A 15,560-nucleotide genomic window follows, 5' to 3' on the forward strand; every position below is an offset into this window, starting at 1 on the left:
CGCCGAGCCGCACCGCCAAACAGCCGCGCAAATTAAATAAGCCACATCCATTAAAGGTGCTGCCGTTACTCTTCCGGTTTCGTACCTGCTTACCGAGCACTTAATGTCTAATTAACGTATTACACAAATCGGCTAATAAAACCGAGAGAGCGAGTGCGAACATCGTTCGTTGCGTTGAGTCGATGATTTATGATACGTTTGAACGTCCGGGTCGTTCGCGGCGGATTATTCACGTTTAAGTGTCGAGAGAGTAAAACTACTGTATAGATTTTTATTCTACAGAAGATAATGAATCACTCTTTTTTTGCGAACGATGAATTGAATTTACTTCGAATTTTAGAAGTCGTTTTCAGAACACCGCAAAAAGTTATTTCTGCCGCGTGTTGATTATATTCTTAGCGAAAATATATATATTTAAATATTTATATACTCTACTGGTTTCTAAACATATATTGTTAAATATATTATATTAACATAGTTTATGTAAAATATATTAAATTTTTTATTTTTGTGCATTACGCTAAAATTAGAATGACATTTTCATAATTGAAACAATATTTATTTAATTAAATAATTCGAAAATCTTTTCGAGAGACCTTCTGTCTCTCGCGATTTTTGTTGATTATTCGAGTCACTTATTTGGAAGCAGCGTAAGCTCGGTTAACGAAAAGCTCGGTAAAATCAATACTCAGCGTCAGTTTATATTCGCATCACGTTAATTTCATTCCAACGGTATAGAATACAATTTACGTGGCTCCCGTAGCAAGTGACTCATTTAATAATGTGAAAACAAATGAAGGTGTTATCAGACAACAAAATGAATAAACATAATTAATTGTCTCGCATGTCTTTCCCAAATAATATATTTTTTAACAGCCGTGTGTGTGTGCGTACATTAAATAATGTAATTTTCATACTCTGCACTCATGGCCTAAATTACACCAACAACGGCGTAAAATTATTAACGACGACAGCGAGAAAAAAATAGGAAGCTTGTTTGCGCGCGCGTTGTGTAAATTCTTTTTAACAAATAGGTAATATACATTTAAGCGCTCAGCTTTCTTTTGCTTGGCTCTAAAATTTCAAGCGTCTAAAGTGTCGTTTATCGTTTCACAGGCATCTGAAATTACAGGATTTAAATTACATGGGCTTCCTTTTCGACGGAGATAAGAAAGATTGAAGCAACAGTGTACCCTCCCCCCAGATTTCACCGACACGATGACTGATGGAAGTTTACGTTTTCTTTTCACGGTGATGGTGACCTCGCTCATGCCACGCGCGTTTATATACAAGCACCTATACATACATATATTCAAATGACCGTTCCTTGATGTTCATGAAATTTAAAACCTATCGACCCGACGGGCGCGTACAGCAACTAGATTCTCACGAGATTGCTCCTTTGAGGTCTGGTCAATCGCGGCGTCACTCATGGGTCCTGGTTTATCAAGCTACTCTTTACTCTCTCGCTCTCTCTCTCTCTCTCTCTTTCTCTCTCACTCTTACAAGGCTTTCATGAAATTTAATAGGTTATCCGATATGCTCTTTTCGCTTTTTCATGTCAAGTCGACTCATAAGAAACAAAGGGCGCTGACGTTAACATTTTTCTATCCTAATTCTTCGCTACCGCTCTCACATATAATTTTTCATTACTTCTTCCATTTGTGTAAGAATCATTTTTGAAGAGAGCGACACGTTGAGACAATATCTTTGAAAATTAATTGGTTTCGTTCACAATTTGAGATTCAATTTCTTAATTAGCAATCTATAGCGCATCTTCCACGTAAGAATACTTTATTTCGAGAACGACGTTGTATCTTGCATTTTCCTTTCGAAATTTTATTAAAACATAGATGGATGAAATAGCGGTCACGTGTGCGATCGATTTTAATTCGATCTGGTACAGCGATTTATATAAGTCAAAACGGTAGAACGACTTACATAACGATCTTATTCCGTCACATTTTTTTCTCTGAAACCATCGTTCTAATTTTGCGTTGCGTTACCGCTAATGGTCGTCTCCTTATTCGATTTGTATAATAAAAAGCGGCATTTTTTTTTTTTTAAAGAGCGCGAGAAGTCTCTCTCCGCTTTTACGGTTGCTCGGAAGCGAAACGCTTTACAGGAAAATTCAATAGATAGCCGGGCGATGGAGGATGTTGTAGAGATTGTTCCGTTGCGCGTGATCTATGGGAGCGCCGTGGCCCGGTCTGCCCCATAGCCTCTTCCAAGTATCGAAGTGCCTGCGACAGCTCTCCTGTTCCATTCGACGTTCCTCCTGAAACGAATTCCAAGTGATTTGTAACGTGGAATAAAAACAGAATCGATCGCGGCAGCCGGGCTGAGAACACGCGCCGCATTTTCAAATCGGTTTAATTTCAGTTTCATGTTCGATCCGTCGCTGCTTTCATGAGTGGTTATCGCGCGTTCCAATTCTTGTGAAACCGTTTCGGAGGTTTCATCAGCCGCGCTGCGTATTGTGCACGCGCGCGCGTGTAGTCAATTCGATCCGATAACAGACGGTCCGACAGTGACGAGATTGCCGGGAGATGGGTGCAATTAATCCCCGTTTCGAATTACCATTTGACGTAGCCGACGATCGTCATCGATCATACATAGGCGGGGTACTTACCAAAGCTCGGTCCCGTTTGCGTCGTATCTGCTCGGCCAGATCCGCGATGTACTCCCGATTGGCGATGCTGAGCGCGCGAAGCCTGCAAAACAAAAAAAAAAGACGCACGCTGGTCACACCCGGGCTTTCATATCCTTTTTTTTCTTTTTTTTTCTTTTTTTTGATGAGCCCCCGCGGAAATGACGGGGGACGCACGTGCGTGGAAGTACAAATTGCGAGGAAATAAAAGCTCAAGCGCACGCGCGCGCGCGTGTGTGTGTGTGTATTTCAACGGACAATCTCTTCAAAATGAATTACTCAATATCATCGGAACCGCGAAGATAAAATATTAACAAGAATAATATAAACAAGAATATTTTGCGAGAAGATAAACTTTAATAAATACAAAATGCTAAAAAATAAAGATATTTGCGCCACATAGAACTGCAAAATAAATCCAGAAAAAAATAGAGATAAAAGAGTATTAAAAACAAATCCACTTTAAATATTAAAATAAAAATTTAATAAATAATTATCCAAAGAAACTAGCGGAAAGAGTTTATACATAATAAGTTAATTCTATCGTTTACTGACCTTGCTGAATTTTTTTACTCTTTATATATTTACTTTCAAATGCTCGAAAATGGCCAAAATTTTGGTGAAATTCGTGATCTCGATGGCGCGCTAATAATGAATATTGAAGATGATAAAAACTGGCGTGTAGATGATTCGTCTGCTGCGTGAGTTTTGCCGTTAAATGCCAAATTAAGCCAACTCGGACGGAAGGTGTGAAAAAAAAAGCTTTCCGTCCCAGTGGCTCTAAAGTCATCGATATTTTCGATGGCGCGTTGAATAGTCTTTAACGACTGCGCGCTAATAACTGCAAATACCTCGCATAGCGCACTCGGGAATTTGTGTGCAAATCAATCAAGCCGCCTATATCGCTCTCTCTCTCTCTCTCCCTCTCTCTCTTTCTCTTTCTGTGTGTCACCGAATTAAACCTTGCTCGAAGTACACCGAGCCGGAGTGTGTTCTATTTTATACTCTGTCGTAAAAAAAATAATCGCCGGAGGGGAAAAAAAAAGCCCTTTTTTAGTGAATAATACTCCGGGCTTGCACCCGCTGTCATGTTTTTTTTTGTTCCCCCGCGGGTTATCACCGCCTGGTGACAGATAATCGAGGGTGATTAATTACGACAGGCAATACAACGCGCCGCGCGGCGTTTGGGTGTCGGCCGACTGTGTTATAAACAACGCGACACCTCGGTACGCAACTTTCATACACTATTCCATTAAACGTTATCAAAGTGTCTCGTTACATGTCAGGTTGGTGCCGCTGCTGCACGTGTCCCGCCATGTTACGACCGTTTACACGCTGGGTTATCGAGCAATAAATCGGTATTACGACCATCGAATATGCAACATACTTCGTTTTCTCTCTCTATCTCTCTCTCTCTTTCTTTCTCTCTCCCTTTTTCTCAAAAAAAGTGGTGCATCAATTACTCCAAAATTAATTGCGCGTACTACAAACGTCGTAAACACATTTTGCAGATGATGTATACGCTCAGTGTTCACAGATATTTTATTCGTAAAATATAATCTGCGTCGCGTACAAGGGAAGACGATCTTTATTACGACTTTGTATAAGAGAAAGAATTTTTTTTGTATGGAATGTATAATTCTTGCAGAAACACATAAGAGATTTTAGCTCTCTCTTTTTCTCAAGAATTGTAAAACGAGAGAAAATATATTCAACTTTCCGGAAAAGATATCTTTCGTGGAAAAATATTTTTTTACGACGATGACGCTGATGAATATTTAGAACGATGTCGGCGCGCAAGGGAGGAAAATGAGGGTGAGATTGAGAGGGAACGGACAGGTGAAATGGTCGAGGTCGGGTGCATCCGGGTCAATTGGTTGATTATCTGTAATGTAGTTACATCCCACGAGTGTCGTATCACTACTGACTAATTCTACGTCATTGTCGTGCCTTCATTGTCGCCGTGTTTATCGTATACTTGCGAATGGATGCGAGTTGAAAAATCAATTGTACAACGATATTGTAATCGAGAACTCACGTATTCTGCGTCGTAACGAAACGCAAAAGTGCAGTGCAGCCGTTTACATCACCGCTCGTTCTTTCTCAGTAAATTTTTATATGAAACTGAAAGGAAAGAAAGAGATGGAAAGAGACTTTTATGTCAGATTATAAAAACCGAAAAAAGAAGCACGTGAAGAACGTGAAAAAGAGACAAAAAATAGAGACATTTTGAGAAAGGAATGTTACGGAAGTATAAGTGTATGCTCTGAAATATAAAGCAGAAGGCCGACATCAAACACACACACACACACACAATATGCTTATTTAAAGTATGTGTAACATATATTTTCTCAAGATGCATGTATCCTCCCATTGAAATATGTAGTTCAAAATATCAAATTTTCTTTCCCTCCGTCTAAACTGCACGTACTCGATAACACATTTTCATCAAGAAAGTTACATAAAAGAGAACAAAGACTGCTCTCAATATTAATTCCAGTTAATGAGCAAATGTGTGCGGCTACAATCTGTTACATACGGCGAACATAGCGCGTTATCGATTATTTTGTCATCATAATATTTACTCTCCCCATCGTTTAGGTTTTAACGCAACGTGATAAAAACGTGAGTAGTACAACGCAAATTAATTAAAAAAAAAAAAAACTATAATGGAAACAAAAAATATAGAGAAAAAAAATTATCGTTAAACGTAGAAGCAGAGTAAAAAAACTCTAAACGTTAAATACGTATAATATAAAAGTTAATTTAAACACGTAAAATCCTTCCTTCTATATAAAAAAATCCATGTGTACCAAGAAGTGCGCGTTTCGGAATCGAATCTATCGCATCTATTGTAGCCTCTTTTCCGCGTTGCCGATTGGTTGGTTGATCGAGTCGAGTCGAGTCGAATCGAATCGGTAAGATCGAGAGAATAAATAATGACAGAAAAGCGATTTTGACAGTTCGTCATATACGTGGATAAAATTAAAAACGTGACTAAAGTAAAGTCATGTGACAGGAAAGAATAGAAAAACAACACGTGATTAAAGTAACATGACTAATTTATATTATATATAACATTAATATTACATATAACATTAATATTATATATAACATTAAATAATATATATTATACATATAATTTATTATATATTTATAATATTATACTTTATATTGTATTATATGTATTATATATATACTACAGTAAGGTGACCGCGGCGGGGTCATTGACCTCGGCCGCGCGACCTTGGGGGAGGAGTCACTGACCTGGCCGCGCGACTTTGGCGGGGTCACTGACTTTGATGCACTCACGTGCTTACGGTATATATATATGTATATACGTGTGTGTGTATTATGTATAGATATAGAATATTATATATATAATATTTTATATATATATATATATATAATATTCTTTTTTTTACTTTTTTCCCTGTCACGTTTCTTTTATTTTTTGAGTGTGATTTTCATGCGTTATTTCTGACATCTCTCATATGTACATCATGTGTATTATATGGTTTTGTAAGACGTATATATACTAGCTGTCATCGCGGTGACAGGTTGTGTTCACTGACACAACACGTTAAAATAAAAATAATAATAGCATGCGCCTGTGTTGTGCTAGTAAGTAAAAAAAAAAATAAAAACCTAACGAAGCTCGAGCTTTTTGTTTTTGCAAGAGTCGAGAAACACAAAGTCGAGAAAAAAAACAAATCGTTCTCCGACAACTGTATTATTGCATAATCGCCAACGTCATTTATGAAGTAATCAATCATTTTGTATACGAGCCGGTCTCACTATTGTGAAACCGTCATCCCCCTATACTTACGATTCTATCGTGTATCCTGGACGAGTGGCGTCCGTGACAAGGTAGCGTGTGGTCTGCGGATGCGACTGATAACGCCTGCAGGTTAACAGAGGCACCAGTTCGACACCACCCGTTAGCTCGTACACCTGAACCTCCTCCTTATAAAGGTTTCTCGTGTCCTGCAGCGGTTGTGTTTCCGATCCGATACCTGGAGCAAAAGACCATAACATGGAAACGAGATTTCGAGCGAGTAAGAGAAGCAAGTGGCAACCTCCGCCATTTACCTGCCGTCGCCCTGTCATCGTAGAATTTATTCATGTCCGCAACAGCTAGAGGGTCCGTGTTCCTCTTGTGCAATCTGTCGATCGTAGCGTTGCTCGTCCAGCCCTGAAGCAAGGCTTTAATTAATCATATGGAAAGTATTTATCTTCTTTTCTCTTTATTGTGTTTGTATTAAATTCACTCTATTAGATTTATTCTCGATGTTTATAAACCGAATATATTTATTTTCAAGACTCGTATTATTTATTTTAAAACAGGATCGAAGAAAAAACACAAGAGCCAATTGTCGCGCGAGATCAAAGATTCCGCGTGTCGAATATATTTCACAGTTTCGTTATTAGTGATGTAAGTCAAGTTTTGATCCAACGTAAAGCCAAATCGCGCGTTCATTCATCAATGTCAATCTCGTTAGTCATCTGATTACAACAAGACCTCCGCAGCTTATTATAAGAGAAAAACCGCGTTATAAATCCACTCATCGTACATCTATATAAGTCGCAGATGTATAAAGGAAGATGGACGAAGACGGTGGCGCATCGGGAAAAGAAGCTGCGAAACACGAGAACGTATATTTGTACCGGATTTGTAAACGCGAGCGTGAAGGAAATCTGTGCGCGTAATATAAGAAGAAGCAACTTGGCCGAAGCGAAACGCGCTCCGATAAATTTCAGTTTAAACTTTCTGGTTGTCTTTAGAAAGGCACCCGGAGGATCGTATTAACCGGTAACGTGGCGCGCGCGCGGTTACGTGCGTTGCCACATTTGAGGGAGAGTGGTTAATTAAAAATTAAGAGTCGCACGTACCGTCATAGAAGATGGTCGAGGATGCGCCTCGGAAAACTCGGAACGCGCGGAGAAGATTTAGTCGCGATGAAATTATCACCAATGTGAAATAATACATATTCGTCCCTGGTTTTTTTTTTTTTTTTTGAGGATTTTTTTACTCCGCGCATTTTTGAAGGCAGATTTATATTCGTGAAACGAGAGCGAATTATCGTACGGCCGATTGCGTTTAATTGATAACACCGCGCTTTCGTATCAAAATGCGACCGGATCGTTCCGCTTCGCGAACGAAATAGATCCGTTGCAAAAGTCATTGCGCAGTTGCGTCACATCGATCGCGTGCGAATTTGCGCAAAAATTACGCGACTTGACACCGCGCGTCGCATTATCGCAGAAATTTCTTTTTTTAACGAAATGTATATTGAAATACCTCAATAAAATTTCAATGGATGACAAAGTTTTGAATTTTTACACAAAATACGCGTACGATAATTTTTAATATACAATTCTTCCTCGCGATGTACAATAATTTTAATCGAAATTATCGAAATTGTATATCGGTTCAATTAGCATGTATCGATCTCTCTCTCTCAAAATCAATCACCATGCAGTTTATCTCAAATTAACTTATCCGATCTTGCATATATACGAGCGACGATAATGCGCGATCGTGCGCGCGTAATTTCCGTTTCGCGCGTCGTCGTGCGCGCTTAGACAGTTAAATTGAGCTCACGCGCGCGAGTTATAAATTTCATAAAGTCACGAACGACGCGATTCGAAGTGATAACGTCACATTTCGACGAATACTGGCTCTTGCAATGTATTATTAAACGCACGATGAAAAATAAAGTGCTCGAATCTCCTTTGACGTACTTATACATACAACCGTAAACGTTAAAACTAACACGCGTAATTCCAAAAGCGTCACTTCTAATTTACATTAATTAAGAAAATAAACAGAATGATTAGAATCGCGCGCAGCATCAACATTACGTATTCGACACATCGCTCGTTGTTTGAATAATTGAAAAATCACACATACGTCAATTTATTAACGACAGTTTTTTGTCGACGAAGAATAATTTGCCAAAAATTTCGACTGCAAAAAACATCGCTCTATTATTCACCAAACTTCGCAAACAATTACGTGACTCTTTTCCCGTCAGCCGATTTATCGTATTTACCGTTGAACGAAAAATACAGACTCTCTCTCTCTCTCTCACGCGAATCGCGATCACGGCGCGTCACTGCGCGCACGCCCGGCGCAGAGAGATTTGGACGCGGTTTAATTTCTTAGTAAAAATTCCGTCTCTTTCTTCTATATATATATCTCCTCTCGCGGGATGTATCTCTTTGTGTAGTAAATTACAGCGCGCGCAAAAAAAAAAATGGCCGGCCGCGATTTACTTGCGTAACCCACCTCCGGGATTAATTGCGCGGTCGGTTCAGAGAGCGAGCGAAGCAGATAACTTTCCCCCCTTCCTGTGCGTTTTAACGAGAGCGTCGAACAACACGCGAGAATATCGCTGCGCGCGCTCTGTGTTTCACCGTATAAATTTGTATATCGCTCGCGTTCGTGTTTTTCGCGCCTGTATATAGACGGTATCGCGTACATACACGGTATTTATTCACTTCGAGGAGTGAACTCTTACCGCGATTGATGCTTTCATTCTTAATGAATGTAAAGAGTCAATAATTTTTCTACCAAGGCCGTTTCACCGATACCGCACGTACGTGATCCAAAAGCAAAAGCGGATCACGACCGAGCGGACAGAAATAATTGAAAAGTTTCGTGCACAACGTGAACGCCAAGTTACCTCAATACACAAACAGCGCAATTACCTTTTCGTATACATACGTAATGGAAAAAGTAAAAGCACGGTTTTGCAGATTTGAGACAATAGACGCGTTTGAAATCTACCACACAAAAAATTTGATTTAATTCTATTCACGACAAAAATATTACGGCGTAAATATTTTTGGGGAGCTATGAATTATTAAAACACTCAGTGGAGCTTTAACTACCCGGAATTACAAGTTTCATGAATAAAATTCCGAATTTCACACAGTTCTCTTTAAATGAGAAGCATCAGTTGTGTGATTCGGTCCGACGATAACTCGATACAATTTGTGAAGAAACTACAGCCGCGCGAAAAATCAGTACAGTTGAAATTTGTCAGATTAAATTTTTCCTATACAATAATTCTTGTTCTCTACTCGTTCAATTATGTATAGCTCTTGTTAAATAATTTTTTTCTACATGTTTGATCTAATGAAAACGGCGATAAACAATTCGGGCTTGCCATCATCCTCTCGTGACGGATTATTATTTAACATAATAAAGAGACTTTTAGAGACTAGCTTCTCTCCTTTTCTCTCCTTCTTTTATCAACTTTGAAAAATGCGTCAAAATGGATTTGTCTCTCTCTCTCTCTCTCTTTCTCTCCCGTTCTTGTTCGCAAGGAACCCTTCAATTACCGCTACGTCTATAGTTTGCGATCCCTCGGGGCCAATGTTCGTCAATCTAACAGGGTTACTCGCGCAGCGGTAGAAAGTTTTGATGCAAAGTTGCCAGTACAGGCTGACGCGAGATACTCCCATTCGCTGTGACAATGTAATTTCGTTATCGTTCCAATTGGTTTCTCGGCGCGAGGTCGTAACTCAAACGTGCAATTACTGGGAAAATCAGTTTCTCGTGAGGGGTACGCGCCGAAAACTTTTTTATCTCGAAAATAAAAGTAATATTTTTTTCACACACATCAAAGAACAAACGGAAAAAATATAGCGCGTTCTCGCGCTTTTTCCGCGAATATATGAAGTTGCGAAGTAAACAAGAGAAGCGACGCGCTTGTTACGCATAAATTAACTATTTCCGAGACATAACTTTGGCGTCAGAAGCATGTCGGTCGCGCGACGATGTGTTAATTGCGCTGAATGCACACCCGCTAACACATAGACTGATGTAATATATTGCGCATTGTCAACTGAAACGCATCCCTGTCGCGCCGCATCATTGCGCATATAGTGCGCATTCGAGTAAATATATTCGACGTGAATATTTCTCCTTCTCTCCAATTGTGAGAGAGGGAGAAGAGGAGAAGTGCGTTAAATAAAAACTTTCTGTATATAATATATCTACTAATATCTACCAATATATTACGCAACATTTATTATTCTAATATAAATATTGCGATTTTAAATCGGGCTGGAAAGAGCGTGCTTTTTTTTACGTACTTTCTTCTGTGGGAGAGTAAATCTCTCGCCGCCGATTTCTGAAAGACGAAACGAGATCTTTGTGCTTCTCTGAAGAAAATCCACCGCGTTTCCGCGTTGTAGATTACATTAACGTTTCGCGCTATCGTTGCATAATTGAAGCGACGCATGCTCGACGATAGTCGGAGAAACGTTTCTGAAAATATCGCGTGCGCAAAAAACCCGAGAGCTCTCTTTGAGAACGCAAAGCGTTGATTAAAGATTCCCTTTCTTTAGAAATTATTTGAATGCGCAACGAGAGATACCTCCCCCCCGTTGAGCGTGTACAATTAACGCGGCAAGACAAGATATGCGTACCATGGATTCGAGGAAGCGCGCGCCATGCGACTTGGGATCCCTCCAAGGAGCACCGCCAGGACCGGGACGACCCCACGGCGAAGGATGCATCAGCTAAGCACACGGCGCCGTCGCATATTAATCAGTTTCCAGAGCTTGTTTCCTAACGTATACATACGTACACGTGGGATCTTCGCGTCATACCGTAACACGTGCTCTTTAGCTCTATACTCGCGTTTCTTTCTCTATCACTCTTTCTCTCTCTCTCTCTCTCTCTCGCGCGTGCGTCCCCTTCAGCATTTCGCGTCACGAGAGAGGAGGTTTCTCAACGCGGGGTTTCGCGCGGCGCGCGAATTGCGTTAAAGCCTCATTTGCATCTGATTAACGGGGCGCAACCTAATTTCCACAACCGGCACGTAATCTTGAAAATTGCACGACGACGACGACGACGAGGAGGAGTGGCAAGATGTTTGCGCGTGTTTGTACGTATCATTATCGCGTCAATTTTGCGCGAATCACGAGTTTATAATTATTGTTATTACGCGTGAAAGACCGGTTATCTTCTCTGCCGTCGTTTCGCGTCAAATCCGGTCAGTTTAGATGAGATATTAATAACGAGAGAGAATGTAAATATTTTATAAGCTTCCATCTTCTCGGAGTCAACTTCAATTAGCTTAGGCTTGGCTCAGGTCCCATCTAGTTAAGCTTAATCTTCTTAGCTTTGAGGTAAACCGGTTTGGTTTAACTAATTTGTAACAGCAATCGGTGTTAATGTTGCAAAATACGGTAAATAAAATATTTAAGTGTTTCTGATACTTTTCAAATTAACCTGAATGTCGTACTTTAGAATTTTTTAAGAACTTCAAAATTCTACGCCAAGTCAAAAAATTAAGGACACGTCATTAATAGAAAAAGATACGACAGGTTCGATATTCAGACACTACTTCTTCGATTAAATGAATAATAGAAAAATTCATTGGTGCACAATACATGATGGCGCCATTAAACCCGTCTCCTTCGTAAAATTATATATCATATATGTATATATATGGTATACCAATATAGCGTCAAAAATTCCGCGACGAACCCGTAGCCATTGGAGAATCGACTTTGTGGAGAAGTGGGAGTAGCGTTCCTAGTTCTACGTGATCGGAGAAATCGACTATACGTCTCGAGTTGGAGTCGGATACGACGTGTTCGAGCCCGGCGGCACCAGCCGCTCTCACGAAATTATTGCCAAGAGAAAAATGCCTCGTGTCCAACATACAAGGAAAGTCCATTACGAGATTTCTCGTATTTGCTACCATGACGAGTCGATACCGTGTCCGACAATAAAGCTCGACTCATTTGGATATAGCTGCGATACGATTCCCGATGGAAGAATCGCAGCATCCCTTTTCTGAACTCATCCGCTTCGATAACTATGGACGTTCTTTCCGATAGAGAAAGAGTTAATTTGAAAACAGAAAAACTGATTATTACGTAAAAAAACCAACTATTTATTATATATTTAAATGTATATTTAATATACATTTTATATTTTATTAGACTACAAAAAATCAAATCAAATTGAAGTTATAAATCACATTAAAGATCATATTTAATTTATAAAAGCTAACGATAGGTTAATATAATACTTTCGAGTAATTTTTATTGTATATGTATATAGAGAAATCAATATGTATAAAAACACCCTATTAACGTTAATATTATGAGACATGTTTTATATCCAATAATATTAGCTTTCTAAAAAATCACACGTTTTCTCTAATTTGTTTCAATTTCAATTTTACCGATGTAGATAGAAAAAACTTCGATAAACAAATTTTCATCCCAATAATTCCTTGAAACGATGAAGCTTTTCGGATCTAGCTTGCAAATCAACAGCTTCCAGGCGTCTGCATAGACAGGCTAGACTCGCTAGACTGCGCACGTCATCGCGTGTCCCGCATTCACGCGATGACATTGCAATACAAACTTCGTGTCTGCGGTATCGGAAAGGTATCGTGTGCGAGGTCAGATAGGATATTAATGGAAGTTCCGTTAGAGGCGAGATGTCGGTGATATCGTCATTTTTAATCTACGTGCGAACGAGAGGTCGTACCATGAAAATTATAAGCCCGCTCTTGTGAAGTTAAAAAATCGCTGGAATATACCGTTGTCATCGCAATTGTGCGGTTTTTTCGTCAGAGATCGTGTGTGTGTGTGTGTGTCTGTTTGCGCGACATTTGATTGCTCTTTCTCCTCCTCGTCCTCGCGCAGCCGTAAAACGGAGAGAAAAAGTATTTGTCTAATTCGCGTGTGTCAGGATCTAATCTCGTCGGTGCGACTGACCTCTGAACGTTTATTGCGACCGGATCGTATCAAAGTGTTGTGTGCGTGTCTTATTCGTCTCTTATCGTTTCTTTAACGTAGAAATCGGAAACCTTATACGTACGCGCCGCCTCTGCGATATTCATTGCCGTAATGGGGACGACTTCCGGCATCATTACGCTATTGCGAACGACAACGTTCCCGCTTTCTATGTGTCGTCGGGAATCGGAAGCAGTCGTATGTCGTGTAATTTGCCTTTGTGCGAGAATTTTATGACAGGGGAACGGAAAGGAGGTAAGAGGAAAGCAAGTGTGGAGTGCTTTTTGCATGAATTCGCTTACCGGGACATAATATGGCGCGGGTATATAACGATCATAAGCGTACAAAGATGCAGATATATAATTGGCGACGCGCTTACAACAGGCAAGTGAAAGTTCTCTGGCAGTTGCTACATATAAAAGGAAACATGTTAGGCGAGTTCATTCAATAAAAGCGACTTCGCGTAACTAACAAATTACCGTCATTCTATATCTGTGATCATTCATAGGAAATAAAGCTCTTCCCGCGCACGTGTGTCTGTCGGGGAGAAATATGTAATGTGTACATACATTTTGTGAGAGTGTGTGCGCGCGCGGAGATGTTAATTTCCTCGTTCACTTTTAATCATTCAATCTCGAAATTAGAGCGTTTGCTTCAGTAAGCCGAATCTGTTCGGCAAATTCGTTATGGATACATGAATAATAAAGCATGTAAAATAAAGTGCATTTTGCTGTTTGCCGAAACAAACCGATAAAAGTCCGGTCGTCTCTCAGTTCGCACAACTTCATGCAATTTTTAAGTATTATTAATTAATGCGAATGTGCATACACAAATTAAAACAATACTCCTTTACTCTCGGTCTTTCTAAAATAAGGAATACCGGTTAATAATAATAATAATAATTGAAATACAAACAATAATTGAGTTCGCCGAATAAACAGTATTGAGGTGCTTAAAGCCGCATTTATTTACACGCTCGCCGTTATTTATTTTACAAATGTATGCGCGTGCTTAAGAAATCACACAAGAATATATGAAAATTCTTTCTCCTTTTGATGGATGTATATATCGAGCAAAAAATTGCGTACGGTCATATATTCATGTCGCGGTAAAGAAAACGTATGGAAATTTGCATGGAAATACGAAGCTCGTTTAATCAAAACAACAAGCGAGGTGAATTCCACGGGCATTTTTGCTTCGTTCTGTCAGAGATTAATTCTGTCTCTGTATCTGTGTGCGCATTGTCTATCTGTGAAATGTACAAGCGTATTATATCATAAAGAGAAACACGTGTCATTTATTTAAAAGGATATCCTGTCGATATATCGCGTTAAAAATTGCGCGGTGTAATTTTAGATAACCAAATTTTTTTTACTCGAGGATAAACATGGGACGGAAAAATTTTGCGGTAAAAAAAAAAACAACAACTTGAGTCTCGTAAAACCAATTTTGTAAAAATTAAAAATTCCGCATTTTGCGCAACGCAGTTGATGTTTGCATAAGCTGAACAAAATGGCGAGATATAAACTTAAACACAAAAACTATTTCGCGCTTGTTTGATTATTCAATTGTATTATTGAATTACGCAACTTTCTGTATGTTTTTGAAATTTTGTCAGAAAAATTCAATAACCGCAGTCTGGATCTCGTGTTGGAAAATTTATAACAAGCATTGATTTAGCGCGTAGAGCAACCTCGTTTTTGCGTTTATTTCGGTGACGTCGTTAATATCCTTGCACTAAAAATTCGATTGAATGCGAGTGTCCGATAAAACAAAATCCTCTTGTTCGCGACAGTTTATAAAATTTTTAATTGTGTTACACGGAGTCCGTGATACACGTAAAACATGAAGAAGACGAGTGAAAAAATTTACATCGTTATAAACATATAAATAGAGATTTGTAAGCTTTGCAGCTGGCGGATGAAGCATTATTTCGTCTCGGACTAGAAGAGAGTGAAAGAACAAATGCGCGCGCAACGTACACTGCAAATCCATGTGTGTTACTTTAACACATTTTTTCTGTGTAATTGTAAGATTACACGCTTATCTGTGTTATTTAAACACACATAAATGTGTAATATGATAATTTTATGCAGATCGCATGTGTGTTAAAATGCGTAAACATCTAAAATGTGTA

General features: G+C 39.3%; 1 protein-coding gene across 1 annotated transcript in view; it reads right to left on the reverse strand.

Annotated features, from left to right (window-relative positions):
• Window positions 1-566: 566 nt before the first annotated feature.
• LOC109855145 overlaps window positions 567-15,560 on the reverse strand; it is a 27,089-nt gene continuing 12,095 nt past the window's right edge. Inside the window, exons 4-7 of the mRNA XM_020429024.1 lie at window positions 6,743-6,845; window positions 6,480-6,666; window positions 2,633-2,714; window positions 567-2,278 (exon numbers count right to left, since the gene is read on the reverse strand). Of these exons, the coding sequence (XP_020284613.1) occupies window positions 2,132-2,278; window positions 2,633-2,714; window positions 6,480-6,666; window positions 6,743-6,845 (519 nt within the window). The 3' untranslated portion in view covers window positions 567-2,131. The remainder of the gene's footprint in view (window positions 2,279-2,632; window positions 2,715-6,479; window positions 6,667-6,742; window positions 6,846-15,560) is intronic.

Source organism: Pseudomyrmex gracilis, unplaced genomic scaffold, assembly GCF_002006095.1.
Source record: "Pseudomyrmex gracilis isolate BER0280 unplaced genomic scaffold, ASM200609v1 scaffold_82, whole genome shotgun sequence".
Taxonomy (NCBI): Eukaryota; Metazoa; Arthropoda; class Insecta; order Hymenoptera; family Formicidae; genus Pseudomyrmex; species Pseudomyrmex gracilis.